The sequence below is a fragment of the Halichoerus grypus genome, chromosome 8 (assembly GCF_964656455.1).
Source record: "Halichoerus grypus chromosome 8, mHalGry1.hap1.1, whole genome shotgun sequence".
NCBI lineage: Eukaryota > Metazoa > Chordata > Mammalia > Carnivora > Phocidae > Halichoerus > Halichoerus grypus.
Genome location: NC_135719.1, coordinates 108,218,448 through 108,246,446, shown reverse-complemented (window position 1 = coordinate 108,246,446; position 27,999 = coordinate 108,218,448). Strand labels below are relative to the sequence as shown.

At 38.1% G+C, this 27,999-nt stretch overlaps 1 protein-coding gene across 1 annotated transcript; it reads right to left on the bottom strand.

Moving 5' to 3' along the window:
• Positions 1-27,999, bottom strand: CGRRF1 (cell growth regulator with ring finger domain 1). The gene is made up of 6 exons (XM_036104548.2): positions 27,813-27,999; positions 15,124-15,263; positions 8,193-8,370; positions 7,888-8,035; positions 1,879-1,986; positions 1-1,458 (listed from the first exon to the last, which is right to left on the bottom strand). Exons 1-6 carry the CDS (start codon positions 27,914-27,916, stop codon positions 1,138-1,140), a joined length of 999 nt encoding a protein of 332 aa, XP_035960441.1. The 5' UTR covers positions 27,917-27,999; the 3' UTR covers positions 1-1,137.

Here is a 27,999-nt window from a genome sequence, read left to right as displayed (position 1 = left end):
GCTTTTTCAGAGCATTATATTTGATTAGAATGAAATGATACTACGTGAAAACACTGATACAAAGATAAGGCAATATTCTTAATACAAACAGGACAAAGAAGTCTTGAAAATTTCCCTGAAGTTCAGTTTATTTGCCATGATCTAATTTCTTGGTGAGTGGGAGGTAATTTCCCCTGAAGACACAGAAAGCTCTGATTTACCTTTTTCTTCTTTGTCATCTTGGAAAGCATGGGGGATGGGGCTTTTTGCCTATCAGGTTACTATTCTGGAGGATATGGGTTTATTTGGAATAAAAATACAGTAGAAAAAAATAGTTATTTGTTTCTCTTAACAGCTTTTCTGGCTCCAAAACCTCTCCGGTTTTAGATGGATTTGCTATGCAGGAGGAAATCTAAGGTAAGGCATTACGAGTCTCACAGTTCTTCCCTGATAGGTCACATCCTGCTAACCTAGTCATATTTGACAATAATTTTAATTATCCAAGAAATTTTATTATCCAAGTTTTATATATCTGCTTCCTATAGATGAGTATCATTTTAACCTATGATACACTGAGAACAGATAAGAATTGTATCTTGCATTTATGATTTAAGACACTATATTAAAATTAAGACTTGTGTTTATGTGACTATAAGGAAAATTAGATGGATATTTATAAAAACTGTTATTTTAGGAAAAGATTTAGAGTTAGAAGCCCTTTCCAACTCCTTTGTAAACTGGGGAACATACAATTACTTTAGGAAGAATTCAGTTTTTTCCCAATTGCTCTCCAGATGATGTCAAAGGCAAAACATCCAGAGATCTTGACTTTTACCACCTCAGATTTTAGATGGGTTGCTTTTCAGAATTTTCCTAATCAACATCATATGAAATCCTCTAGCTGATAAAAGGCCAAACATTTACATTCTTCTCAAGAGTTGAATGAATTTTTATGTATTAACACAGATGGTATTCCAGTATTTATCATACCGAACAGGAAGGAATTCATTTTCATCATCCATGTACCATACAAACGTGAAGTTAAAATAGAATTTTCATCGATGGTCAACACAGTAGATTCCATGTTATGATTAATTCCAAGGATACAAATTTCTACATCTTCAGTGGAAAGCATACTCTTCAGTCATAACAACACTCTCAAAGAGCTCTCAGTTTGTCTTTCTCTTGCTCCTTTTGACTGCAAAGGGTAAAGGATTCCTGAACAAACTGCCTGCACATGGGGCACTGCTGGAAATACCGAACACAGCCATCACACAAGCATGCGTGTCGACAGGGCAGGAGCACCCAGTTCACAGTTCCGTTCTGGCAAACCACACAGTCCTTGCTGTTCTCCTCAGGAGGCTCCGCTTCACTCTCGGACAGCCCGGCCTTTTCCAGCAGACTGCGCTCTCTGCTTTGTTCTTCTGGAGAGGAATTGCTGGAGGGAGTGGAATTATTATTTGCAGACATGAAAAGTTGCTGAAAATCAAAAAGAAAAGGTTAAGGATAATCAAAAATGACAATTACTCTTTTTTTTTTTTTTAAAGATTTTATTTATTTATTTGAGAGAGAGGGAGAGGGAGAGAGGGGGGGAGGGAAGCAGACTTTGTGCTGAGTGTGGAGACTGATATGGGCCCGATCCCATGACCCCAAGATCATGACCTGAGCCAAAATCAAGAGTCAGACGCCCAACTGACTAAGCCACCCAGGCGCCCCGACAATTACTCTTTAAATCTGGGAGTCATAAAAGCTGCTAAAAATTTGTGAGCAAACAAACCCAGTAGCAAATAATAGCTACCTTCTGTGATAACTAACTGAAAAATATTATCTCTTTATAGATGGTCATTCTTTGAAACTCTGCAAATAAAAGGATCAGAAATAAGACAACAGGGTACTTACCTTAAGATCATGAAATTGACCTTGAGCCAGGAGTAAATATTGATACAATATTCTACAGGAAAGTTTATAAGTCTTATCAGGAATATGAATTACTGACACCATGGAAATCTAAAATAAAAATTGAATACCAGTCAGTAATTAACCTCCTTACATTATTTCACAGGTATGTGAAATAAAAGAAAAATAAAAGGTTGATAAATCAGAAAACTTACAATAATTGATTTAAATCATAGTCACTAAAAAGGAACCAGTTACGGAACATATTTTTGCCAGAGTTATTTTTAATTATATGCAAAGTTACAAATTTAATGCAATCACAACAAAAATACCAATGAGTTTTTTCATAGAGTTATATGAGTTGACTCTAAAATTCTCATGTGGAAAAATAACACATAAGAATAGCTAGGAAAATACTGGAAAAAAGCTGTGGGGAGGATCAAGCCCAGTCAGATATTAAGACATAGTACAAAGTCTCTAAAATTAAAATAGTACAGGCACATGAACAGACAGGTGGCTAGAACAGAACAAACAGTCCAGAAACAGACCCAACTATCTATACAAATATGACAAAGGTGCCATCTGAAATCACTGGGCAGTCTTTTTAATAAAAAGTATTGGGACAACTGGATAGCTATTTGGAAAAATATAAAATTAGATGCCTTCCTCAAACCATATGTAAGAATAAACTCCAAAAGCATAAGAAACTTAATTACAAAAAATAAAACCATGCAAGCACTAGAAGAAAACATGTGAATTCCTTTTTACTCTCAGCATAGGAAAAGACTTTCTAACTATGACTCAAACCCCAGAGGCAGATGCATTCGACTGTATAAAAATTTAAAGCTTGTATGACAAAAAGCCCCATTGGCAAAGTCAAAAGACATGTGATGAACTGGAAGAAAATATTCACAATATCCCTAATTTATGAAAAACTTTTAAATTTTGAAAAAAAGTAACCAAAAATCCTATTAAAAAATGGGCAAAAGATATGAACAGACAATTCACACAAAATTATAAACATGGTCCTTAGCCATATTAATAGATGTTCAATTTCGCTCACAAGATAATAAATACAAATTAAAACTTCATTGAGATATCACTTCGCACTATTGGACTAATAGCTTTCAAACGTTTATCAATATAGTCTATGGAGAAATGGTCACTTTCATATATTGCTGGTGGAAATGTATAAAAAAGAAAAAAAGGTACAACTCCAAGGATATATAACCCCAATGGAGGGGAATTTGATAATAGGTATCAAAATGACATACCTTTACCCTGCAACCATACAACCTCACCAATATGAAAATACATATGCATAGGTTATTCAGTGCAAAATTATTTGTTACTGCAGAATACTGGAAATTACCTGAATGTCCAGCCACAGGAGACTGACTAAATAACTATGGTACCTATACATCCTACATACCATCGAATGCTACACAGTCATTGAAAAACAATGTGAGGAAGAGCTCTATGAACTGATCTGGAGTGATTTCCAGAGATATTATGAAGTGAAAAAAACAAGAACATGTATAGTATATAAAGTGTGATAACTTTTGAGTAAGAAAGAAGAGAAAATAAGAAATATATACATCTCTATCTTCTCATCATTACAATAAGATGTTGGAAGGATAAACCAGAAAACAATAAACTTGGTTATCTACAAGAATTGGGGTGTATAAGAATGGGGCGCACCTGGCCAGGGTGGAGCATGCAACTCTTGATCTCAGGGTTGTGAGTCTGACCCTCATGTTGGGTGTGGAGATTACTTAAAAGTAAAACTGTTAAAAAAAAAAAAAAAAGGCGTTGTGGGAGGAGATGAGAGCAACATCTGAGTATACTTCCTCTTTATGCGTTTTTCTGATTTTTAGGAGAACTAATCCAAGTAATTTATGAACACAGAATTTGACTATAAACTCTGGGGCAGAAAATAAGGAGAGGGCAGTTGGGCACCAAAATAATTAAATTCAGTAATGAATTATAAATCATTGGGGGGAAAATGGAATTCGTGAGGCCATATGGATAATAAACAAAGAAATAAATGGGAGGTCTATTGCTTATAGTAGAATACTGAAGACTGGCTGAAGGGCTGGAATTGGAAAATAATCATTTTGCAACCATCATGGTAAAGATAAAATCTATTAAGAATTATCAATGGATATTAAATCCAGGGGGGCAAATTTTCATAAAGACTGGGATTTTGTGTGGTCTTAAAAGTGTCCCCCTCACGGGGTGCCTGGGTGGCTCAGTCGGTTAAGCGTCTGCCTTCGGCTCAGGTCATGATCCCAGGGTCCTGGGATCGAGCCCCACATCGGGCTCCCTGCTCAGCGGGGAGCCTGCTTCTCCCTCTCCTCCCAGCTCGTTTCTCTCTCTAGCTATCCCTGTCTCTCTCTCTCAAGTAAATAAATAAAAAAAATTAAAAAAAAAAAGTGTCCCCCCCCCCCCCCAACTGCTTATTATTTGCAAGGGAGGGGAAAAAACAGAACAGAGGAGAAATGAGATACCACCTTGCTGAGAGATCAAACTTAACATCACCACTAAGGGGAAAGAACCTCATGTGCCTCCAAAGGTGAAAAGCCCTGAAAAGCACGTGTCATCACCTGTGCGGTAGACTGACTGAAAATGCACAAGTCCAACCTGATCATGAAGAAACATCGGGCAAACAAAATGGGAAGGGTCCTATTTTACAAAAGGGGTGTATGTGACTGTATTCTTAAAAAAATGCTAATATCGTAAGAGACAAACCCAGGCTGTGAAAATGTTCTAGATTAAAGGATGCTAAAGATACATGACAAACAGACTATCTGACTCTAGACTAGAACCTGTACTGGAGGGGGAAACATGCTGTAAAGAAGGCTGCTAAATCCACTGACATATTGGAATATAGGTCATAGATTGGATAAAATATTTTATCAATGTTAGATTTATAAAGTTGATGACTATATTGTGTTTATATCAGAGAACATTCCTATTATTAGAAATATTATAAAAAATACATTTTTAATATAAAAATATATTTATATATATATATAAATATTTTAAAAATATAATAAAAAAGAAATACACACTACGGTATTTGGGGTAAAGAATCATGCATACAACTTATTCTTGATTCATTAAAAAAAATATATATGCAAACATATATGGGCATAAAATAGTGCCAATGGTGCAAATGTCAGCAAATAACAACAGGAGATCTGGGGAAAAGGTAGAGGGGTGTTCTTTTGGTTTTCTATTTTTGCAAGTTTCTAAAATTATGTCCAAATGAAAAGTTTAAAGAAAGAATCCTACTATGGTTGTAAACATATAATATTCTTTACAGCTTTATAAAGATTTAATAATTTGGCAATGGCTTCAGAACTTGTAATACTGAACCAAAATGACAGGACTGGTATAAGACAGTAATATTATCACCTCACACGAAAATCCTGCCATTCGATTTAATATTAAAAGCTTTGGAAGCTACTATCATGCTAGTTTTAAATATACATGTAGCTGTACATATATATTTGATATGGAAAAGATCCTCAAAATATACTAAATGAAAACAGGTCACAAAATAGTACATATAATTTAATCCTGTTTTTGTTTAAAAATCACATATATAAAGGTCTGCAAAGATACAAATATTCACAGTGGTTAACTTTGGAAGACAGAATATAGATGATTATGCTTTTTTCCTTTTGGCTTATCTAGATTTTCTAATTCTATTTCCTGCCACAAACATGTATTATTTGAGTAACAGAGAAAATATAATTGAGTAAAAATGAAAACAAACGTCGAAGTCAAAATACTGCAATTAACAATCCCTGCTTCTACCTAAAATGACAAACTGACTACACTATCAAAGTGTAATTTTTACTGTTACAACAGGAATGGTAGAGTTTAATTTTTTTTTCTTTAGATTTAGACTCTGACCCCCAGATAAAATATTGAAAAACCAAATGCTCGGTTTGCTTTTAAAATTAAAAACAGGGAACATTAATACAAACTATGCTAACAAATATGCTTTAGTTCCAATATTAGCCCCAATCTGAGTGATAAGAGATGGAGAAGCAAGATTAACAGGAAAAAAGAGAGGGAGCCTGCTGATGAGAAGAAAAGACCCAGAGAAGGAGACGTTAAAAGGAAAAGAGAAAATGCCTATTAAACCCCTGAGGGCTGGCCATCCCAGGTCCCCTGTGGGAATGCATCTCCCACAAGTACAGCTGGGCCATATCATCTTTGTTCCAGTTGGATCTGGGAGCTGAGAGCAAATCTTTCCCTGTTTATAATGCCATTGACTTATACACTGGAAAGTGGTTAAAATGGTAAATTTTATGTTATATATATTTTAACACACACACACACACACACACACACCTCTGTTCAGATTGAGGAAGAAAGTTAGAAAACAAAGAAGACTCTGAGTTCCTTAAATAGATAGAGATCACCATCAGTGAGGGGGAAAGAAGCCAAAAGGGGAGGCTGGGAGGAAGGTGACAGATCTGAGCCTTTCTGTTTTGAATGAGAGGAAGGAAGGAAGGGAGCTTGGAAGACACGGGTGACACGGTGGTGACAGAAGGGTTACCTTGCTGGGGTAGGCGGGGTAAAGAACGGAGGCTGGAAATATGAAACACCAACCTAACAGTTCTTATTTATCTTCAACTGAACAGGGTGAGGGGGAAGAGGGGAGGAGGGGGAGGAAACCAGAAGATCTCTCATATGCGCTTCTCATGCACAAGTAACTGACTTGCTGTCAAGCTCTATGAGGCTCAGTAACATTGCTTGGTATGACTGGGTTGTTGTTTTTTGTTTTGTTTTGTTTTTCACTTATCCTGTTTATTGAGCACCTATACTGTTCTAAGCACTGTGTTAGGTGCTGGAAGCATACTGTTTTTAGTATGACTTATTTGGAAAAAAACAAATTGACTTCAGTTCAATGGAACTTCAATTTGGTAAGATTAAAACCTCAAACTGTGTATGAGCAGGGTCTAGATTTCTCAATAAGGGTCTGAACTTTCCAAATGCATGAAAATGTACACTTGTTTCGAGGAGATATTCCTTTAAAAAAATTTTTTTTTAAGGTACTGGCCCAGACTACAGAGGCTTACTGGTTCCATCTCTTCCTGAATGACTGGGAGTTTTCTTTAGACTCCCATTTCAGTCTTTATAAGAAGAGTATTTGCCCTAACACACAAGGTTGTTGGAAGGAATAAACAAGTTAATGTTAGCCAATGTACTGTATATATTACAAAGTATCATAAAAATGTTACCATATCATTAATAATAAACATATCGATGTCATGCACTTCAGAAAAGTAGTAAATTGGGCATAAGGGCATTCTTACCATGAAACAGTTTCACCAAAAGTTTATTTCATGTATATGCTTCTACCATACTCAGAGCTTTGTCAGGGCTCAGGTCCTCTTAGATCCCTAAGATGCTTTTATCTTACTAATAGGGACAAACTACCAGACTAAAGAAATAATGAGCACATAATGAGAAAAAGAGACCACTACAATTACTGAAAATACAGGGATCAAATACATAGAAGATGTAGGTGCAGCAGGGGCTATGATGGAAACAAGGTGACTTGCAAGCATGTAAAGAAAAGAGGGAATATGGTCCTAAAATGGAGCACTTCAGATGATTACAATGCTTATTCATTCAGTGTTAAAAATGCTAAGAATAAAGAAGCTTCCCAAGACTCTTTCTATCTAGCAAATATGACAGAATATAGAATGATAAAATTAACTTAATTCAACTATAATATACCTTTTGTTTTCTAAATAATATCATAGTCTTGTAACTCATATGGAAAAAAAGTCATCCTCTGAAGGAGCTGTTACATGTATGATCATCATACAGGTGTACTTCCCAGGTATTCCTTCTCCAAGAAAAATGTGTCTGGGCCAAATGTAGATCCTCAGAAATTAAAATAAAACTTTTCCTATTCACCAAATAATTATGACCCATCATCCAAATCACTTAAAGGAATGCTTCCAGAATTTTAAAGTTACTTACAATATCATAAATGTCTCGGTCATCCTCATCAGCTAGGGTCAACAGTGCTACCAATGGATAGCGAGATCTGGGCACTGTACCAAAGTCTTCAATTTTAGTATCTCTTGGTAACTGGCAATATATTTCTTCTTTGCTGTCCTTTTTAATACTTTTTGAAAATGTAAAGGTAAATTGCCACTATAACCCAAAATACAGTAATACCAAAGGTGATCAATAATAACGGAGCAAATACTTTATTTTATCCATAAAAAAGTCTAAAGTCTAAAATTTTCATTGGTTAGTGGATATATCAGATAAAAGGATACAAATACTGTTCTTGATAGAGGTATTCACTGTACAGAGCATCTTCCAGGGCTTGGGGAGTGCTTATTCGGAAGCAATAAAAGTGCTTCTGCAGAGCTTCATATAATTTTTGGACACTGCACCCCCAGTAGCATGTCAGGAGGCTATCTTCAAGGCAATCTGTTGTCAAAGTTATGCCAGCTGTAGAAAACAAAGAAGAAAAGAAGACAAAGAGAAGAAAATTACCTAATGTAATTTCTCATACAATTATACACAGTGAATAACAAAAGCTTCCTTTTGGAGGCTGGCCCGGCTGATGCCAGTTAAAGGAACTCATTAAAGGGCACGTGCCTGTAAATGAAGGAACTGGTCCCTAAACAAGTGATAGAAAAACCTCAACATCTACACAATTTTGAAGCACTATCAGTAAACTCTTATTATTTATACATTTACACTTGGAAATTATCAAGTTAGTTTTTTGTGTGTGATTTCGAGACTTCTCCCACATAGAGTTTAAAAACTGAAATATAGTTCACTATTGATAACCTACTGCTCTAATAGCATATATAATCCTAACTACAAGAAATAGTAGAGCTGTCTCCAAAAGTGGATATATGCAACCTTGTAACTGTAAGAAACAGAGCAGGACTGTCTCTGAAAGTGGATACACATAACTAATGGGGTCCACAAGATGATCACTGGAGTAGAAGAAATATGAAAAAGAAATCAAGCCTTACTAATATTAATATACACATTGACAGCATTAATATATACTCTTGTCACACAGTTAATGTCCCACATAATACGCAAAACATCCTAAAGAAAGAGCAGGGATTCCAAAACATGAAGGGCTTAATAGCAATGCCCTCATTCATTTATTTGCTTTCAGCATAATAAAACATATTATAATTTGAGTAAACCTGATTAAGTAGAAAAATAAATTGTAAGTGGACATACAAATTATATTGTTTTACCTATTTATTAAACACTCACTTTGGACATACTACTAGCATCCATACGATTTTTCCCCTTGCTCATAGCAGTTGTAGCAATATTAAGTTCAAGGGCAGCAATATCTAGGGTCTTATACTGTTGGCAGTGGAAATTGTAGCCTCTGGTGCTCAGTGGCAGTGGTGGACTTGCAAGACCAAAAGTACATGGTCTGGGTCATTGTTCCTGGCGAACAGCCTTGGTCTCTGATTCTGGGTCTCCAAACCTTTATTGGCAATTCTGTAAGTTACCCAGTATCCTTTGACTGGAGTCATTTCTGTTAACTTGCTAATGGGAATTCTGATGGATACATTATGTAGTTTTAAAAAGGTAATCAATGGGGTGGCTGGGTGGCTCAATCAGTTGGGTGTCTGACTCTTGATTTCAGCTCAGGTCATGCTCTCAGGGTTGTGGGATGGAGCCCTGAATCGGGCTCTGCACTCAGCGGGCAGTCTGCTTGAGATTCTCTCCCTCTCCCTCTCCCTCTGCCACTGCCCACCGCACTCACTCTCTCTGTAAAATAAATAAATAAATCTTTTAAAAAATATATAAATCATCCCTTTACAAAAATAAAATAAAAAGGTGATCAAGAGTATGTGTTGGAAGGATATACACAAACACAAGCAGATGCTCTACAGGATACCAAAAATTCAATTTCTTACTTTTCTTCCCCGTAATTAGTAGTATGTGCATAGAGTTTCAGATTTGGAGTCTGCATAACAGCAGCGACATAGGATAATTTCCAATCATAGTTAAGCAAAACTTCTAATCAGCAGGAACATTGCATAGGTAATTGGAACAGAATTTGATTTCAAAGTTTTATATGATTCCAATCATCAGGTATTATTCAAGAATGGGAAATTTAATAAGCTATTATTTTTCAGTTAGCTATTAAATAGCCAAAGAAAACCACTCCATCAATACAAATTTAAATATATATTTATATACATTTAATATACAATTGTTATATTAATTTATACATTATATATTAAAACATGTATCAATATGTCATGTTCATATATACTATTTATATTATGTTACATAACAATGTTTATATATTTAAAGTTAATACCTATATTAAAAATCATACATCCTTTTCTCTATGAACCATACAACATGAGGTAAGGAAAAAAGCTGACGTAGATACGAAAGGGAGAAATAGAAAAGGCATATAAAAGAAAGTGGAAAAAGAAAAAAAGGAACCCAGAAAACGATTTCTTAATATTCTTGGCAGAAATGTGTAAATGTGAAAAGATGTTATGTATGGAGCTCTAGTTATATCAAAATGCTGGAATCCATCCAAATGTCCAACAATAGGGGATTAAATGAATAAAATATGGAAATATTCCATAATGAAGTATTATGGAGCTCTTAAAAAAGAACTGAGGCATGGCAAAATACCTGCATATACTACTTTGAAATGATCTTCAGAATATATACAAATGAGAAACGCAAGATGGAGGCAAGTATACAGCATACTCCTGTTTATCTCACAGGAGAGGATATCCATATCTACGTGTTTGTTTACACTAAAAAAGAACCATGGAAGGATAAGCCCTAAAACATGTAAAACTACCCAGTTTATTTGCTTTGTAAAACACATCAGAGTTCCAGAGATTCAGAGCTGCATGAAAGGTTTGTTTACAGACTGCATATACGTGACTGAAGTGGGGAGCGTGTCAAAGACTACTGACAACTGGATACTAATCAGACTTCAACAGAGTATGTCTCTGAAATTAATATTATAAGTTAATGAGAAGGGAGAATACAATCAATAAATTCTACTCTCCACAATCTCTCCTACACTTGTCCATGCCACAGACTGAGAAGAGAATGTGTTGATTTAGGGTGCCTGGGTGGCTCAGTTGGTTAAGCAACTGCCTTCGGCTCAGGTCATGATCCTGGAGTCCCTGGATCGAGTCCCGCATCGGGCTCCCTGCTCGAGAGGAGTCTGCTTCTCCCTCTGACCCTCCCCCCTCTCATGTGCTCTCTCTCTCATTCTCTCTCAAATAAATAAATAAAATCTTAAAAAAAAAAAAAAAAGAATGTGTTGATTTACATTGATGACAGTACAAATCCCCCAGGCAAAACCGTTCTCCCTTTGGATTTTCCTACTTCTTCTGCAGACAGTTCTCATTCTTACATTTTCTCAGTCTTCTAAAATTCAGTGCAAACACAATGCCATCTCAGATTGAGAGCAATAGCAGACTTGGAACACAGCCTTAAACCAGAAAAGTCAGAATCGAAGCTAACTGAAGCAGCATGGGGGTGATTTCCCTCAACCTGCCCTTACGTGCCTTGCTGTAACAGCCAAATGAAGCCCCCATAAGAGACAGCCTTGCAAAAAATTGCAAAAAATAAGGATTACAGTCAATGAGTTGAGCCATTAAAAAAAGGAGACACAATGGGGCTGAAAAGCCACAAACTTTCTTTTTTTTTTAAGATTTTATTTATTTATTTGAGAGAGAGAATGAGATAGAGAGAGAGAGAGCATGAGAGGGGGCAGGGTCAGAGGGAGAAGCAGACTCTCTGCTGAGCAGGGAGCCCGATGTGGTACTCGATCCCGGGACTCCAGGATCATGATCTGAGCCGAAGGCAGTCGCTTAACCAACTGAGCCACCCAGGCGCCCCAGCCACAAACTTTCTTGAGGAGAATCCCTGAGAAAGAAGAACTAATGTACAAGGTGATCATGCATGAGGATAATAAATCTAGAATATTGGGAGATGAAAATTTTACGTTGTAGAGAATAGAGGTTCACAAATTCCCCTGAAAATGCTATGTGTGTCATTTTGTCTAACCCTTTTACCTTTGTTAGGTCTCACCAGGGTGAATAAGCCAAAATATAAGGAAGCTGTTACAAAGGGACAGGAGAATTTCTGAACCAGTTGAATTAAACTCAACTAGCACATCCTGAGTACCTCCTTTCAATTCATTAGAGCCTTTTACACTGGGGACATGGAAACATCATAAATCTAAATCCGGTATCACCACATAACAACAAAAGAAATCCCAACAAGCCACCCATAGTAAAGAGAACTAAATGACTAAGATTAAAACTGATTCTCTTGCTCATTTTCAAGTAAATCAGGTCTTTAGATATTTCCCTTCCCTCCCTACATGCCAGGCACCTTGGGTACAGTGGTGAAAAAAGACCTGGATTTTTAAACTATCTACACATCAAATGAGATAACCTTTCAAAATGTCACAATTAGTGCTTAGAATATTATTTAAATGTCCTGGTTAGACATCTTTAATGATATCCACTGTTCCACAGTTTAAACAAATGAATTTTATTCTGCCAAATATAATTCCCACCAAAATCCTTCTCCTTATTTACCCAAAGAAGATAATGAATGATAGGCACTGGTATTTATTTTATTTTTTTAAAGATTTTATTTATTTGAGAGAGAGAGAGAGAGAAAGTATGGGGGGTAGGGCAGAGGAAGAGGGAAAAGCAGACTCCCCACTGAGCAGGGAGGCCAACTTGGGGCTTGATTCCAGGACCCCGAGATCATGACCTGAGCCGAAGGTAGATGCCTAACCGACTGAGCCACCCAGGCGCCCAGCACTTGTATTTTAAAAATTAAAATACTTCAATAAGCATGCTATAAATCCACACATTTAAAAAATTTTTTTGTGTACTTTGGTAATGCTGCATGAAAGTTGCTTGGCAGCTGAGAGGTCTTCTATTTACTGGATATATTTTCATTTGCTTCGAACATTTACAGGGATGCAAGGGGGGCAATTTTTGATACTATTTCTGCCTGAAAGGAAGACTGGTGGATTTCCTCACACTTTGTACCTCACAAGTATCCTGTGTTTGCTCACAATTTTTCAGTTTTTCAGCATTTCCCGGCTTGTGGAACTATGTAGCAGGAAAGACACCCTTGTATTGGCAGCTTTTTGTATTGGCAGTCCTACTCAAGACCCCAATGTGACATGGCAGAAGGTCCAAGACCTGACCACAGAGGTCAGAGGTCACTAAACTGCCACTGTTCTGTACATTTTAATTAGGCATGTTTTCTAAACAGGTTAATTTTCTCTGTCATATCTTGAAATTTGGTCTTCCCAAGTGAAAAATGTCAGAATGAACCCCTTATCTACCATTAGAGGGGAAAAAAAGAGGTCCTTAGTTCTCTTCAATTCATAGGGTGATAGTATAGCATTTACAGCTAAGGAAGAATAAGAAACTTTGTACTTCTTCATTATGAATTAGTATTTACTTAAGGTTGATAATCCCTATTGAATAAGTACACTGATTTTTTTAAAAAGATTTTATTTATTTATTTATTTACTTATTTATTTACTTGTTTATTTATAGAGCGCACGTCAGCAGGAGGAGGGGCAGAGGGAAAGAGAGAAAGAAAGAACCTCTAGCAGACTCCATGCTGAGCACAGAACCCGACTCAAGGGCTCGATCTCACAACCCTGAGATTATGACCTGAGCCGAAATCAAGAGTCGAACATTTAACCAACTGAGCCACCCAGGTACCCCAGTACACTGATTTTTGACATGTGATTCTGGAAGTTAGAGACAGGAAGATGACTATACAAGAAGGGTCACAGAAGCCTAGGGAGCAGGGTATCAAGAAGGAAGGATCGGTCAACTCTGTTAAACTCTGCAGATAGTGTTAACTCAGGCCTACAAAGTGTGCACTGGATTTTATGACTGCTGGGGGTCAGGGAGGGGGCAGAAGTGATGATCAGTGACCTGGGGGAAAACCATTTCAGTAGAGGGATATAGGCAAAAATCAGACTGCACTGATCTGAGGAGTGAAAGTAGAGCAGGCTAAGGGAAGAAGGCAAATGCAACCTGCTTTTGAGAAGCATGGCTGTGAAGGGAAGAGAAAGAGGGCAGTAGTTACAATAAGATAAAAAGTTGAGAAAGTTTGGGATTGTTTTTAAGATCCCAGGAATCTGAGCACATGTGAAAGGTGATAGGATCTCAGCCCAGAAATCTTTGTAGAGCCATGGAGCTGTACCTAAAACTGCCCACTCCAAAGTCCAGAAGTTCAAAACTGAAGTCATTACCTTTCTTCCAAAACTTGCTGCTCCTCTTGTATTCTTTATCCTGGTAAGAGGATCTGTCTGTGGAGAGCCCCTGCAAAGAACCTTCCCCCACTCTTCTCTCTCACCTGTCCCACCCTGTGTTTTAGCCACAACAAACCACTATTGGTTCTCTACTGCATTATTCTGTTTCTATATCAGTGCTTTGTTCATGCTTCTCCCTCTACCTAGAATATCTCCCAACCCCATAAGTTAAACACCTACTTATCTTTCAAGACTCTACTCAAAAATAAATAAATAAATAAATAAGATAGACTCAGCACATTCTTCAATGAAGCTTTTCCTGAATATGCCTCCCCACCTCAGCAAACTTAAACCATTTCTTTCTTTCTCTCTCTTTCTTTCTTCCCTCCCTTCTTTCCTCCCTCCCTCTCTTTCTTTCACTCCAGTGGTTCCTAGGTAGTCTTGCAGACAATTTATTTTTCCAAGTAAGTGCAGAAACAACTATTATCTATTATTACCATCTCCCAAAATAACGTCTTATACCAAAATAACTTATACCCAAAATACCATAATTTCAGATTAAAAACACTTGTTCTTGAGAGGTTAGCAACCTTCCAGTAACTGTTTATGCTATACGATCCATACATTTCTCACTGCACTTAAGACCCATGAAAATGGCAGTGTCCTAACAAACTTCTCTTATTAACAATTAAGATACTTTATTCTTCTCACATGAATGCCTCTGTTTGTTAGTTGATAAATTCCTGAGGAGCAAGTTTGGTGAATTATTGGTCTTTATATCTGTAGTACAAAGTACTATATAGTACAGCTCCCAGAATAAAATAGGTGCTCAATAAATACTTGTTAATTCTAATGAAGAGAAAGCATATAGAAAGAAAAATGCTAAGAAAGGGGCACAGAAAGAAAATGATCTTTGGAAAATAGCCACCAACTTGTAATTGAAGCTGAAGATGGATTAGTGATCTCTAAGCCAAAAGGATTCTTGACTTGTCTCATTTGCTTTTTGAAAACTCTTGTGTTGAACTGGGTTTCTTCTGAATTTCTCAAAATTACTGGAACATCCCAACCAAACCTGAAGAAAAATAAAAATAAAATAATACATAATTCTATCAAATACTGAAACTTTATGTGAAGTATGTTGTGCTTCATTAGTTATTCCTTTTAACATAAGCACCACAACAAGAGATCAATTTATTCAGTTTACATTATATTACGGAATTAATCTAGAGTTGAGAGATTAGAGGCCCCATACAATTGCAATATATCGTTCAGCTGGCTGAATTGACATACTCCTGTAAATAAAGAGTTCTATTGTTAATATTATTGCTGATAACAAAGTAGTGCAGTCATTACAGAAATTGTACTGAATATAACAGCAAAAATATGAGAAGAATTATTCAATTTTTAAATTGATATAAAAAACAAGTTCATATTTAATATGTGGACTATTTGATATTATTTATGGAACAGGAGAACTTTTTTTTAAATTAATTTTATTTTATTATGTTAGTCACCGTACATTACATCATTAGTTTTTGATGCAGTGTTCCATGATACACCCAGTGCTGGAACAGGATAACTTTTAAACACCAAATACAGCACTTCATTTACATAACATATTTTCTACTTTTATTAAATTTCATGTAAAACTGTGAAAATGCACATTGAACAGATTAGAAGGAAAATGAAAGGGACCAAACTCAATTCCTTATCAAATTAGAAAGCAGCTAAGTTCACTGAATTAAAAAAAAGTAACTTAAAATGAATACACATTAGTTAAACCAGGGGACTTTAGGTTAAGATGGCATTCATACTCTGATGCACTCTCTTCTCTCCAGACACTTAGTAGTGATGGATAAAAAATAAAGAGAGAAATCAAAAAAGACCACACTGAAATGAGCAAACAAACTGTGGTGTGTTGAAACAAAGGAATAGTAGTATTCAGCAATGAAAAGGAATAAATTATTGCTACAGCCACATGGATAAATCTCAAAAACAACATGCTGAGCAAAAGAAGTCTTACACAAAGGAGTACACGCTATATGATTCTGTAATATAAAATTCGAAAGCAGGCAAAACTAATCCATAGTAGAAATAAAAAAACAGGGCAATGGTTGCTTCTGTGGGGTGGAGGGGTATGGACTGACCAGGAAAGAGCATGAGAAAACTTTCTCTGGTGATGGTAATATTGTACATCTTGAGAAGAGGTTTGAGTATAGATGATGTGTTTGATAACACTGAAGACCTGTATATTTCATTGCGTGTAAATATTACTTCAAAAGAAAAAAAGGAACTATAAACAAAAACAAATGTTGACGGACACCTAGGTGGCTCAGTCGGTTAAGCATCCGACTCTTGGTTTCGGCTCAAGTTATGATCTCAGGGTCATGAGACTGAGCTCCACATCAGGCTCTCTCTCTTTCCCTCTCCCTCTGCCCCGCCCCCCTTTTCCTCTCCCTCTCCCCCAAAAAACAAAACAAAACAAAAAAACCCAAATGTTGAGCTCCAGTTAATAATATGTAATGCTTTAGTGTCTACGGGAAGAGTAACAACTTACTTTGAAGTGATCAAGAAATAGGATGGACAAATACGTAATAAAGACTCTATAGCAAAATACTGATTGTAGAACCTAAGTGATGGGCATAATATGTTCATTGTATAATTTTTTCAAGTTTTCTGTATGTTTGAAAATTTTAATAATAAAACGTTGTAAAAAAAAAAAAGAGACATAGTGGGCTCAAAGACAAATCTTTATGGTTCTGAAAAGGGAAAGAAATATAAAGTAATGAGTAAGGCTGATGCCATGGTTTGATGGGTCCTGAGTCTGGCAGCAGGCAGTGGCCAGTAAGCCTTCCCATAGTAAAAGGACCTTATAGGTTGCCCACTCAAAACAAGAGCCAGAGCGAGTTTCATAATTTGAATCCAGGAACTGGGTTAGGCCAATATCAATATGGAACAGAACTGTCATTGTAAGACTTGGTCCTTGACTGGGGAGCATCTAGGAATTGGGTTGGAGACAATTGTAAAATGGTTAAACAGCAAGGGTGATGACAAAGGGTAGGGAAGAAAACTTCTACTAAAATTTAGGTTGCAAACCAAAATTTCAAAACACATGAATAAATCTAATACCAAGAGAAGGCCAATAAAAGTAACACATGGAATAAAGTTACACTCTAGATGAATTTAATTTTATGGAACAGTTAGATAAGGCTGTTCTGGTCCTGCTTAAGAAAGCCAAAAAGCAAGCCTCTAACAGATCAAACTGTTTCCAAGTAAGTTAACTGTATCCCAAAACAAAGCTCAAGAATATATATATATGAATACAAAAATATCCAGCACCCTAAAGTAAAATTCACGGTGTTTAGCATCCAATAAAAAATTAACAGCCATGCAAAGAAGAAAATATGACTCATTATGAGGAGAGAAACTAATCAAAAGAAATGGACCCTAGAAATGACATGGATCCTAGAACTAGTAGACAAGAACATCGAAATAATTGTTATAACTACTCCATATTTTCAAAAAGGTAAGTAAAGATTGAGCATACTGTACGGAGACATGGAAGATATTTAAAAAGACCCAAATCCATTTCTGAAGATGAAAAAATACATTTGAGATGAAAAATACACTGGATGAGATTAATAGCTGACTTAACATTACAGAACAAAAGATTAGTATATTTGAAGACTTATCAACAGAAAGGATCTAATATGAAACACAGAAAGGGAAAAAAAGGCTGGACAAAAATACCTCAAAACATCAGTGAGCTGAAGGACAACTTCATGCAGTTTGCAGAGAAGGGGCAGAGACGTACAAGAAAACTACAGATGCCTATCACTCAGGAACATAGATGCAAAACTTAACAAAATTAACAGATGAAATCCAACAATATATTAAAAGGCTAATACATCATGACCTAGTGATGGCTTAGCATAACATTAAAAATTTAATGTAATTCACCATATTAACAGACTGAAAAAGAAAAACCATATGATCATCTCAATACATGCAGAAAAACCACTTGCTAAAATCCAATGTCTAGTCCTGATAAAAACTGTCAGCCAACTAGGAATGTAAAGGAACTTAACCTGGTAAAGGACAGCAATAAATATGTAGAGCTAACATCATACTTTAGGAAAAACTGCTTTCCTCCTAAAATCAGGAACAAGACACTTAATAGCTATGTGTCCTCAAGCAATTGCTCAACCTCTGTGTAACAGGTTTCCGGACGGGAACAGAGCTTGGCACTTCATAAGTGCTAGCAATGATAATGCTGATCATGGAGTAGACATAGGCGGTGGCAGAAGAGCTAGAGAGAAAGAACAAATCCAGTAATTTCTCCTTTTTGAACCTCAGAATCAATTACCCCGCAGCTTCTGTGTCCACTGCCCAACATTGCCCCAGTGCCTTTTAGCGGTTAGGTCAGGAATGTGAAATGGTAGGACACAAGATACAATCTTCCCACGAGAGCCATAAGATCACACCTTCTTCTTCTTTCCTTCATCCCGTGGAGTGAAAAAAACAAAGCGAGAAAACACCATTCTGTGCTATACATACTCATTCTATTTCCTGGCCCCTTCATCATTTTAATTCTCCCTACCATCCCCTACCCCTTTTTCTTTCTTTACCCCCACCGCCTGGCTCCTTACACCCACATTACCAGCAGTAAACACTGGAATCAGAGCTCATTGTGGTCAGTTCTACTGTAGGTTCAAGCATTATATTTCAGATACTTTATCATATTGTACCTAAAAATTTCAATTAAAGAATCTTTAAAGGTGTAGGAGCCAGAAACCCAAAAAGCAGGGCTTTGAAGAAATATCTGGAAGCAGCCTGTTGTGAGCACGGAATTCCTTTACAATATGCTTTATTTATTGTGTGTCAACTATACTTCAATAAATAAATTTTCAAGAAATATTTTTTCTTTATTTATTCCGTGATATATCTGGTTTTAATATAAAAAGTATTATTTCTCCAAATCTTTATATAAAATCAGTGTTGTAGGAAGATATGCCATATCTGTTCTGTGGTTTTGAATACACCTCAGAATGGAACAAATAATTTGAGATATAAAGTTTTGCTTCTTTTTAAACATGCTTATCCAAGGCTGCTTGGCCCAGCATCATATCAAGAGCTGCCAAAACACACCTATTATTAAAAGAAACTCATCTCCCTAGATTTTTTTATTTCTCTGCCTCATGCTTACTCTTGGGTCTGCATTTTCAAATAGCCTCACGTCCTTGATTTGAGTCAAATACATCTTTTAAAATTGGTATTATGGATCATGCTAAACCCTTGGCCTTTTTATGCTATATAACCTTTTTACCGTGAAGGATAACATACAGAAAAGTACACAAAACATAGTTCAATGAATTAGAAAGTAATTGGTATTCGGGTTAAGAACCCAAACAATATTCTCAGAAAGTCTCTTGTGTCGCCTTCCCTCTCCACTATCTTGACTTCAATTACTGTAATTTAGTGTACTTGTTTCTGAATTGTTATATAAGTGGATGCTGTGTATACTTTTATTTCCTGTTTTACAGCTTTATGCTTGCAGATTCATCCATGCAGCTATACTTAGCACATTTTTGTGGCTGTATAGTATTTTATTGTACAATAAATGTGCTGTAACTTGCTTACACGTTCTACTCTTAATGGACATTTAACTTGTCCTCACATTTTGGCCATAATGAATAATGCCTATACAAACATTTTCATATAAGGCACTTGGTGCATATGCGTATACTTGCATTTTTGTTAGGTCCATACACGCTGAGCATGGTATTTCTCAGCCATAAGGTCTGTGCTTCTTCAACTTCAGTGGGTAATGCTAACAAATGTTCTACGGGGTAGTATCAATTTACACTCCCATGTTCCCCTTGCACCAAATCCTTGCCAAAACCTTATTAGCCACCTGGTAGGTATGTGGTGGCACTGCGTTATGGTTTTAATTTCTATTTCTCAGATGACTGATTATTCTTATTTTTAGAAATTCTTTACATGTCCTGAATACGAGCCCTTTGTTGGATATATCTTCACCCGTCCTACGTCTTGCCTTTCACATTCATAATGGTATCTTTTGATGAACAGAGTTCTTAATTTTAACACAGTTATTAACCTTTTCCTTTAAGGTTAATGCTCTTGCTCTTTGGCTTTTCATTACTGGCTTATCTGAATTATGTCCTGACAGTGCCACGTTTCTGAATTATGATCTCGGGCATTTTTGCATTCCTGTCCTCTTAAAGGACTTAGCCAGGCATGGCTAGAGCAGCCAATCCTGAATCAAGGCTCTGCGTCCATATCTGACTTCACCAGCCCTGTTACCCCGATATCCTTATGCTTTGGGGGAAACAAGGGTTGGGGGAGGGAGGGTATAATTCACTGTGTAATAGAGTGATGTTGCAGTCTGAACACACCTCTTGTCTGAAGCATTATGTTTAATGTAGTCTGAGATCATGTAAGCCGGTTTTGGGGCAGCTGACACACGGATGACTCACGTTGAACTTTCAGCCTAGTATAATCCTAAACCTTTTCACATACCTGACCCAGCATGAACTTGCTCATTTTTGCACAAAAATCCACAACTGCCACAGTTTTAACCTGTTTGATGTGGACCAATATTTCTATCTTTAACATATTACTCAAAAGCCTGTATGCAGAGATGACCTGGAATAAGGTTAAAAATTGGAGACTGGTCAAACAGTAATCCGTAATTGGTGCTGACAAATGGTTCTGTAAAATCCTGGTAAACAGACCCAGTGATGTGCCTCTGGCCACCATCCTAACATCTGGTCTTTTCCACATTTTTAATCAAAAACTAGAATAAAGACATTGATGCCCTGTGTATGAGACCATGGCTGATATGACATTACAAGGAATAATAAAATAAAACAGTAAAAGAGAAAACTGACAAATTTTCTTTTCAATCAAATTTCATCTTTATCTTTATCTTTATCATCTAATCAAAGTCATGTCGGCAACTGTTAGTAATAGAATACCAACTAAATAAATGTTTCTAAGCATTCATTACTTTCTTTTATATAAACTTAGTTCCCCTTTTTTCCATAAAGAGAATTTTCTATTCTCTTTCCTTTACTGATACAATTTTATACTTATTCCTCCTGGATTTTTCTGTAATTCTGGTTTTTTCCATTTCTAAATTGTTTGTTGTACTTGTTCATAATGTTTAAACTTCTAGCACAGCAATAATCTGTGGACCTCCAATTCTGACCACATTTTTCTTATTGCCTATATAATGTCTTACTCTGCCCACACTTGCGAAGCTTCTAATCAGAGGCTGAATTGGTAGACTGGACCTCCTTTCCTTGTGTCTGGAGTCTCATGGAGCTCCTCATAAATAAAGGCTACTTTGAAGCTAAAATTTCAGGCTCAGCAGTACAAGTTTTATTACCCCTTCAGCCTTGAGTTCTCAAGCCAATCAGAAAGCAGACAGGCAGTTGTTAATTTGGGGGGGCCTTCTCTCCAGGGTGATCTCCCAAAGGTGGTCTCACCCAGCTAGCTGTATACTGACACTGGATCGGGATATAAAAACCATTCACGGGGAAACCCTTGGTAGGGGAGGATAGTCTCTGAAGGAACTGCTGTGATAATGCTATGACTTTGGGAAAATGACTCAGTCTCTAAAATTCTGTGCCTTTACTTGTAAAATGAAGGGCTAAAATAAGTGACCTTAAGGCCCTATGAAGGTCTGAGATGTCATTTCTAACAGTTTTGTGTTTTCTTCTAGATTGTTCTAAAAAATTCTTGCCAATGCAAGTGTCAAGTATTGTGTGCTCTAAGCAAATACAAACTAAAGTCATCTTCTTTTCCTAAGGAGGAATCTGTACCTCATCACCAGCGTCATCACACACACAACCTACTGCATTCAACAAGTGAGATGAGGGGGCACCTGGGTGGCTCAGTCGGCTGCCTTCGGCTCAGGTCATGATCTCAGGGTCCTGGGATCGAGCCCCGCATCGGGCTCCCTGCTCAGTGGAGAGTCTGCTTCTCCCTCTCCCTCTGCCTGCCTCTCTGCCTACTTGTGCTCTCTCTCTCTATCTCTGTCAAATAAATAAATAAAATCTTAAAAAAAAAACAAAAAACAAGTGAGATGAGAAATTGTCAAGGTCAGTGTATCAGGCAGGGTCGGCAGGAGACAGAAGCCACATCTGTTATTTAAACATAAAGAATTTAATACTAATATAAAGAACTGTTAATCAAGTACCAAAGACTGAAAATGCAAGAAGGGGACACTGAGGTATCCTAGCACGAAGCAGTTACTCACTCCTAGGGTGGGGAAACAAAGAGAAGCGTGGGGATTATTACAATTTAGAAGCTTGGATAAGGGATCCCCCAGAGCTGGCATGCAGACTTTTGTGGTAGGAGAGCTGGCCAGCTGGTGCTGATATCTCTGAAGAAGTGCGATAAGGCTCATTTTAGGTCTGAGGAAAAGTTGTCAGCTAAAATAAACTGCTGCTACTCAGGCCAACTGCCAGGGCAAAGGCCAGTGCTGCAGGAATGCAGACCAGGAAAAGGAAGCAAACTGTTAAGAGGAAGTCCCTTCTTCCTCCTCCAGCCTTCCAGTCTCTTTCTAGCATCCTCTACTGGCAGATTCTAATAGGGAGCAAAGGACAAGAGAAAAATGGTTTGCAAAGTCCCATCCCCAGTATTACCAAGCAGAGCACAGAAGAGCATGTTTGCTTCTGAGACACAACAGCCTTTGAGAAAGATCTGGAGGATGACTGATAGTATGTCCTTGTGGCAGCACTGAAGGGTACAGGGTCCTTCGTCTAGGGGACCTCACCTCCCCTTTAATCAGACGCTCCAGGTCTATGGATTGGCTTATATCTGTAAACTGTGTGAAAGGTGGTAACTCTCCATTGTGATGACTCAAGTCAGGTTTCTGGCTCCAGACATGGAGTTTTTCCTTCTATGTAGTTCATGTAGCATTTAGTAGGCTGCCCATCTATTTTATTCCTAGAGACACTATAATGCATTAGCCACTGCCAAAAATCCTTGTAAGCCAAAACATTCTCTGCTTTATCCTCCACTGCCCATTATGGAGCATATGTCCACCTTGACTCCTGTGGGGTGCCACTGGACCTCAAGTCAGGAGCTCCCACCATCATAAACAGCCTACAGAGAACAGAGATTTTCAAGGATACGAGTCTCCTCCCAGCAATTTATTTCTCAGTGCCTTCATGAAAAGTGTATCTTCTGCACAGTCTTAAAGGACACAGTGGGGGGGGGGGGGGTGTGCAGGTTGCACATAATAAATCCAGTCCAATATTCCTATCTTTCTAAGCCTTCAGATTCCTTCCTCATTATGCCAGGAAAGTTCTAGCACCTCAACCTTATTACATATAGGCCACCACTGAGTCCAAGTTTCAGTCAACCAAATCTGAGTTAATACCTTAGATTCAAAATTTCTTGAGAACACACCCAGATCAATAAATTTTATCTGGGGCACCTGGGTGGCTCAGCTGGTTAAGCATCAGACTCTTGATCTCAGCTCTGGTCTTGATCTCAAGGTCATGAGTTCAATCCCTGCCTTGGGCTCCACACTGGAGGTGGAGCCTACTAAAAAATAAATAAATAAAAGAAAGAAAAGAAATAAATACTTTTATCTGATTTAGTGTTACATTCTATCCTTCCTGGCCTAACCTATTTACAACCCATTCTCACAGATACTGCTCCTTCCCAATGATACAAATTAGTAAAATTTTGCAAATCTTTTAGAGGCTAGGCTCTTTCCAACCAGGTTGGATTTTGTCCCTGTCCTTTGGAGCATGAAGAGATCTGGGCCTCATAACAAAAGGTTATAGAGATAGGTCTTGAGTATAGACATCCTCTGCAAAGCAATTACTCTAGGAAAGGTTATTACAGGACCTTCAAGCCAAGGAGGGACAGTTTTTTGGACATGGAAAGCTAAGCAGGCTGCTTCCATGAACAAAGGAGAGTCAGAATGACCCGGGTTTCAAGACTCTCAGTTTTATCCAAGTCAACTTAGATGTTCGCATTCCAAGTCTCAGGGCTCTGGTTCTTTCTTTCCACTCGGTGCCCTAAATGAGACATTGACAAGGTTGTGTAATTCTATTACCAGCACAATTAAAACTGTGTTCAATGTTTAGTTCTGTGGCTACATGAAAGAAAGTGCTTTAGAACCCAGATCCTCTCTAATTCTTTAAGAGTTGACGTGGGTGTTTTAAGATCTTAGCTTATCATTTTCTTTTTGTAAGGGCTCCAGTGATCTCAGAAGCAACCATCCCACCCATCCCTCAGTCCTTACAGTCAAAAAGTCCTTTAGCCACTAGGTCCCCCAAACACTTCAGAAATCATTTTATCACAATCAATCAAAGGTAGTAATCTGATGAATCGTGATGCCAATACATGCCATGGATTACTAGAACCTTATATCCTGTTGGCAAGGAGCTGAAGATGTGACCAAGGTAATCCCTGAAGCCCATCTTTGAGAGTTTCTCCCCCGGGATCCCAATTATAGTAACAATTTCTTTATTAATACCTTTTATAAGTCCAATCGGGAGACAAAAAACACACCAGTTATTTTAACAGAGGGCATTTAATATGAGTAATTGTTAACCATATGCTGAAGAACTGAAAAAGCTAAAAGGGGACAGTGAGTATCGAAGTAGTACCAGTAGGAAGCAGCTATCACTCCAAAACAGGAATAAAGAGAATTACTACAGCTGAGAAATTTGGAGGAAGAACTGCCATGGAGCTGGGACTCAGATCTGAGGAAAGGGTATTGATATCTTTGAAGGGGTGCGATAGGCTGGTTCTAAGAGAGTGGAAAACTACAAACTGGAGAAACTGGGGCCAACTATTCATGCCAGAGTGAGGCACTATCACTGTGGTGAGACAGACAAGAAAAAGAAGCACACAGGAAGCAGCAAGCCCTTTTGTCCTCTACCCTTCCACTCTCCCTCCCCTGCTGGCAAAGCCTGCTAGGCAGCCAGCTAGAAAGAAGAAATGTGGTTTAGAGGTTCTGCCCCAGATTCACAAAACAGAATCTAAAGGGGTGCTATGGAGCTGAGGGACAATAGCTTAATAACCTGTAGTCAAGCAGGGAGCAGCTGCAGAGTCAGGGTACCTGATTATCTGAAACTGTTAAAGGATGTGTGGCATTTTGGTCTCCTTTCTGCACAGTGCCTGGCAAACAGCAACAGCTTAATAAATGTGAGCTATTAGAGCTCACGAAACCACCAAGGAGTTAAAGAGAAATACCATACTTCAGTGGCATGATTCTTTGCTATTGCTATTGGGATTCCAATATTCAGATGTTCTTGTTCTTTCTCCACCCCCACACAGTGCAAGCAGACAAGGAGAACAGTAGAAAGAAGCAGTGGGAAAGAAAATTAGAGCAGTGCTGAGGTAATGGCGAAGACACGAAACCAATAGGGATTATATTTTGGGAGGTTAAAAAAAAAAAAATAACACAGGTGAAAAGCATAGTGGATTCATGGGTTTACCTCCTGTCTGGGTACTATTAGAAAGTTGCTTTTATGAGATCTAGATGGTTTTCTTTGTTTCTACTCAATGTATCTGTTGCCTTGGCTTAGGTTAGCAAATAAACACTAGTAAAAAGTTTATCTATATGGACAAAGCTAACCCAGCTAAAGGGAATGGTTAGATTAGGTTCAAGATAACTGGTTAGGCCCAAATCAGAATGAAAGTGATTGGCACTTACATGGTCTTGGGTCCTCAGCAATGCTTAGCCCAGACTTCCAAAAATTCTACAGGTATCTGGCCTTCCACCCCTCCAACATCATACCCAAATGGAGGGCTTATGTGATCATTAAGTTTTCAAAACAAGTCTTAAACTTGGCAGAGCCAGAATTTGAATCTAGGTCTGTCTGACTCCAAAGTGTCTCTTAACCACTACAAACATGAGGTTCCTGACTACCCTTACCCACAGATGCCACCATCATTGTCCATCTGGTCCTCACTCATTTTCCTCTTCCCAATATTATAGATAGATATCTAAGATATCTAATTAGCTGGCCTACAGAAAATTAAAATTTAAGGATATAATGCAATGATCAACGAGTTACCTATTTTCCTGAATGGAGGAAAATTACATTTCTTTAAGAGAATAACCTTAACATTATAGTCATTAAGAAATCTTGTGTTCGGGCACCTGGGTGGCTCAGTCGGTTAAGCGTCTGTCTTCAGCTCAGGTCATGATCCTGGAGTCCAGGGATCGAGTCCCACATCGGGCTCTCTGCTCAGCGGGGAGTTTGCTTCTCCCTCTGACCCTCCCCCCCCTCATGCTCTCTCTCTCAAATAAATAAATAAAAATCTTTTAAAAAAATTAAAAAAAAAAGAAATCTTGTGTTAAGACTGCTTTACTCACTTAGGCAACCAAGTTGCAAATTTCAATTACAAACTTTCTTGAAATGAACAATAAACAACAATAAAATCTGAGGTGTCCATAACAAATTGCATAAGACCGGTCTTAATCTTCTCCCACCCACAAACAAGGAATTTTGTGCTCTACAGCAGGCAGGGTGAGGGGCAGTATGGAAATACTAAGACTGGGCTTAGTTTTTAAAGATGGCATATAGTTTGAGAAATTAACAAGGGCTTGTTTCCTTTCTGTAAAGCAATCCTATATATGTGATCAAAGCGTATTTTAAGATTTGTTTTACACAGGCTGATCTATTCACTAACACGCTTCCTCTGTCCCTCTGCTCATGTTGTATCCCTGAAATGCCTTCTATTCTCTATCATACACACTTAACTTCATTTGTTTCTCAAAATACCGATTCTTCAAAATCCAGCTCATGTCTCTCTCCGCAATGGATGAATTAGTAAGATGGTTTCAACTAGCCGTATTTATAAGGCTTCTCTAAACATGATACAATGGCTTCTCCTCAAGAGAGAAATTTTAGAATCTCTGAGCTAGAAAAATTGCTCAGGGATTATCTAACAGTCTATTCTCCTTGTCTCCAATGGGTAAACTGCCCCTACCCGTTAATGTAACTTATCTCAAAGGTCTTTTCCAGCTCTAAACTTACGGCTTCATAGTTCTGTCGACTAAATATTACTTCAAAAGGCGTGGAATATATCTAGAAACCATTAAATTCCCAAACGGTAACGGAGTTCAGTTAGAAGTTACGCTGGAAGATCTGAGGTCAAGTGCTCGGTTCTGGTCAGAACAACAATCAACTGTGTTTACTGTCCACGTCTGTGCACTGTACCGCCGGTGACTGATTCACTCTGGGCACACAGTAGGCCCCAATCCGGGACAGAAGCTTGCTGGTCAAGCACTCTATCCCAACACCGAGACGAGGCCCTCACTGACCGCTTTATCTCTTAGAAACAAAGCTGGGTAAAATACCTCAATCCGGCACCAGCCCCCGATACCCGCTGCGACGGGGACGGCACAGTGATGCAGAGCAGTGATGCAGGTGCACAACGCACCTGTTTTGCTCCGGGAGCCAGTCGGAGTTCGCGGCACCAGCTCCCCCACAGCCCCAGGAGCGCCAGCCTCGCAGCTCCCCCGGCTCCAATGCCCCCCCCCTCCTCCGGGGCTCTCCGCGACCCCACTGCCCCAGCAGTCCGCCCCTACGTCCCTTGTTTCTAACCATGGGGCACTTACCATCCCAATACCAGGCCGGTGGTCACGATGAAGCAAGTAAAGACCACCGCGATGTAGAAAAGCGGCGAATACTCATACAGCGTTACCAGAAATACCGCAGCCATCAGGATGTCCTAAACTGAGCCAAGCTTCAGCCGCCCAGCCCAGCCCACCCGGCCGGTGTCAAAGCCACTACGGTGCCTCAGAG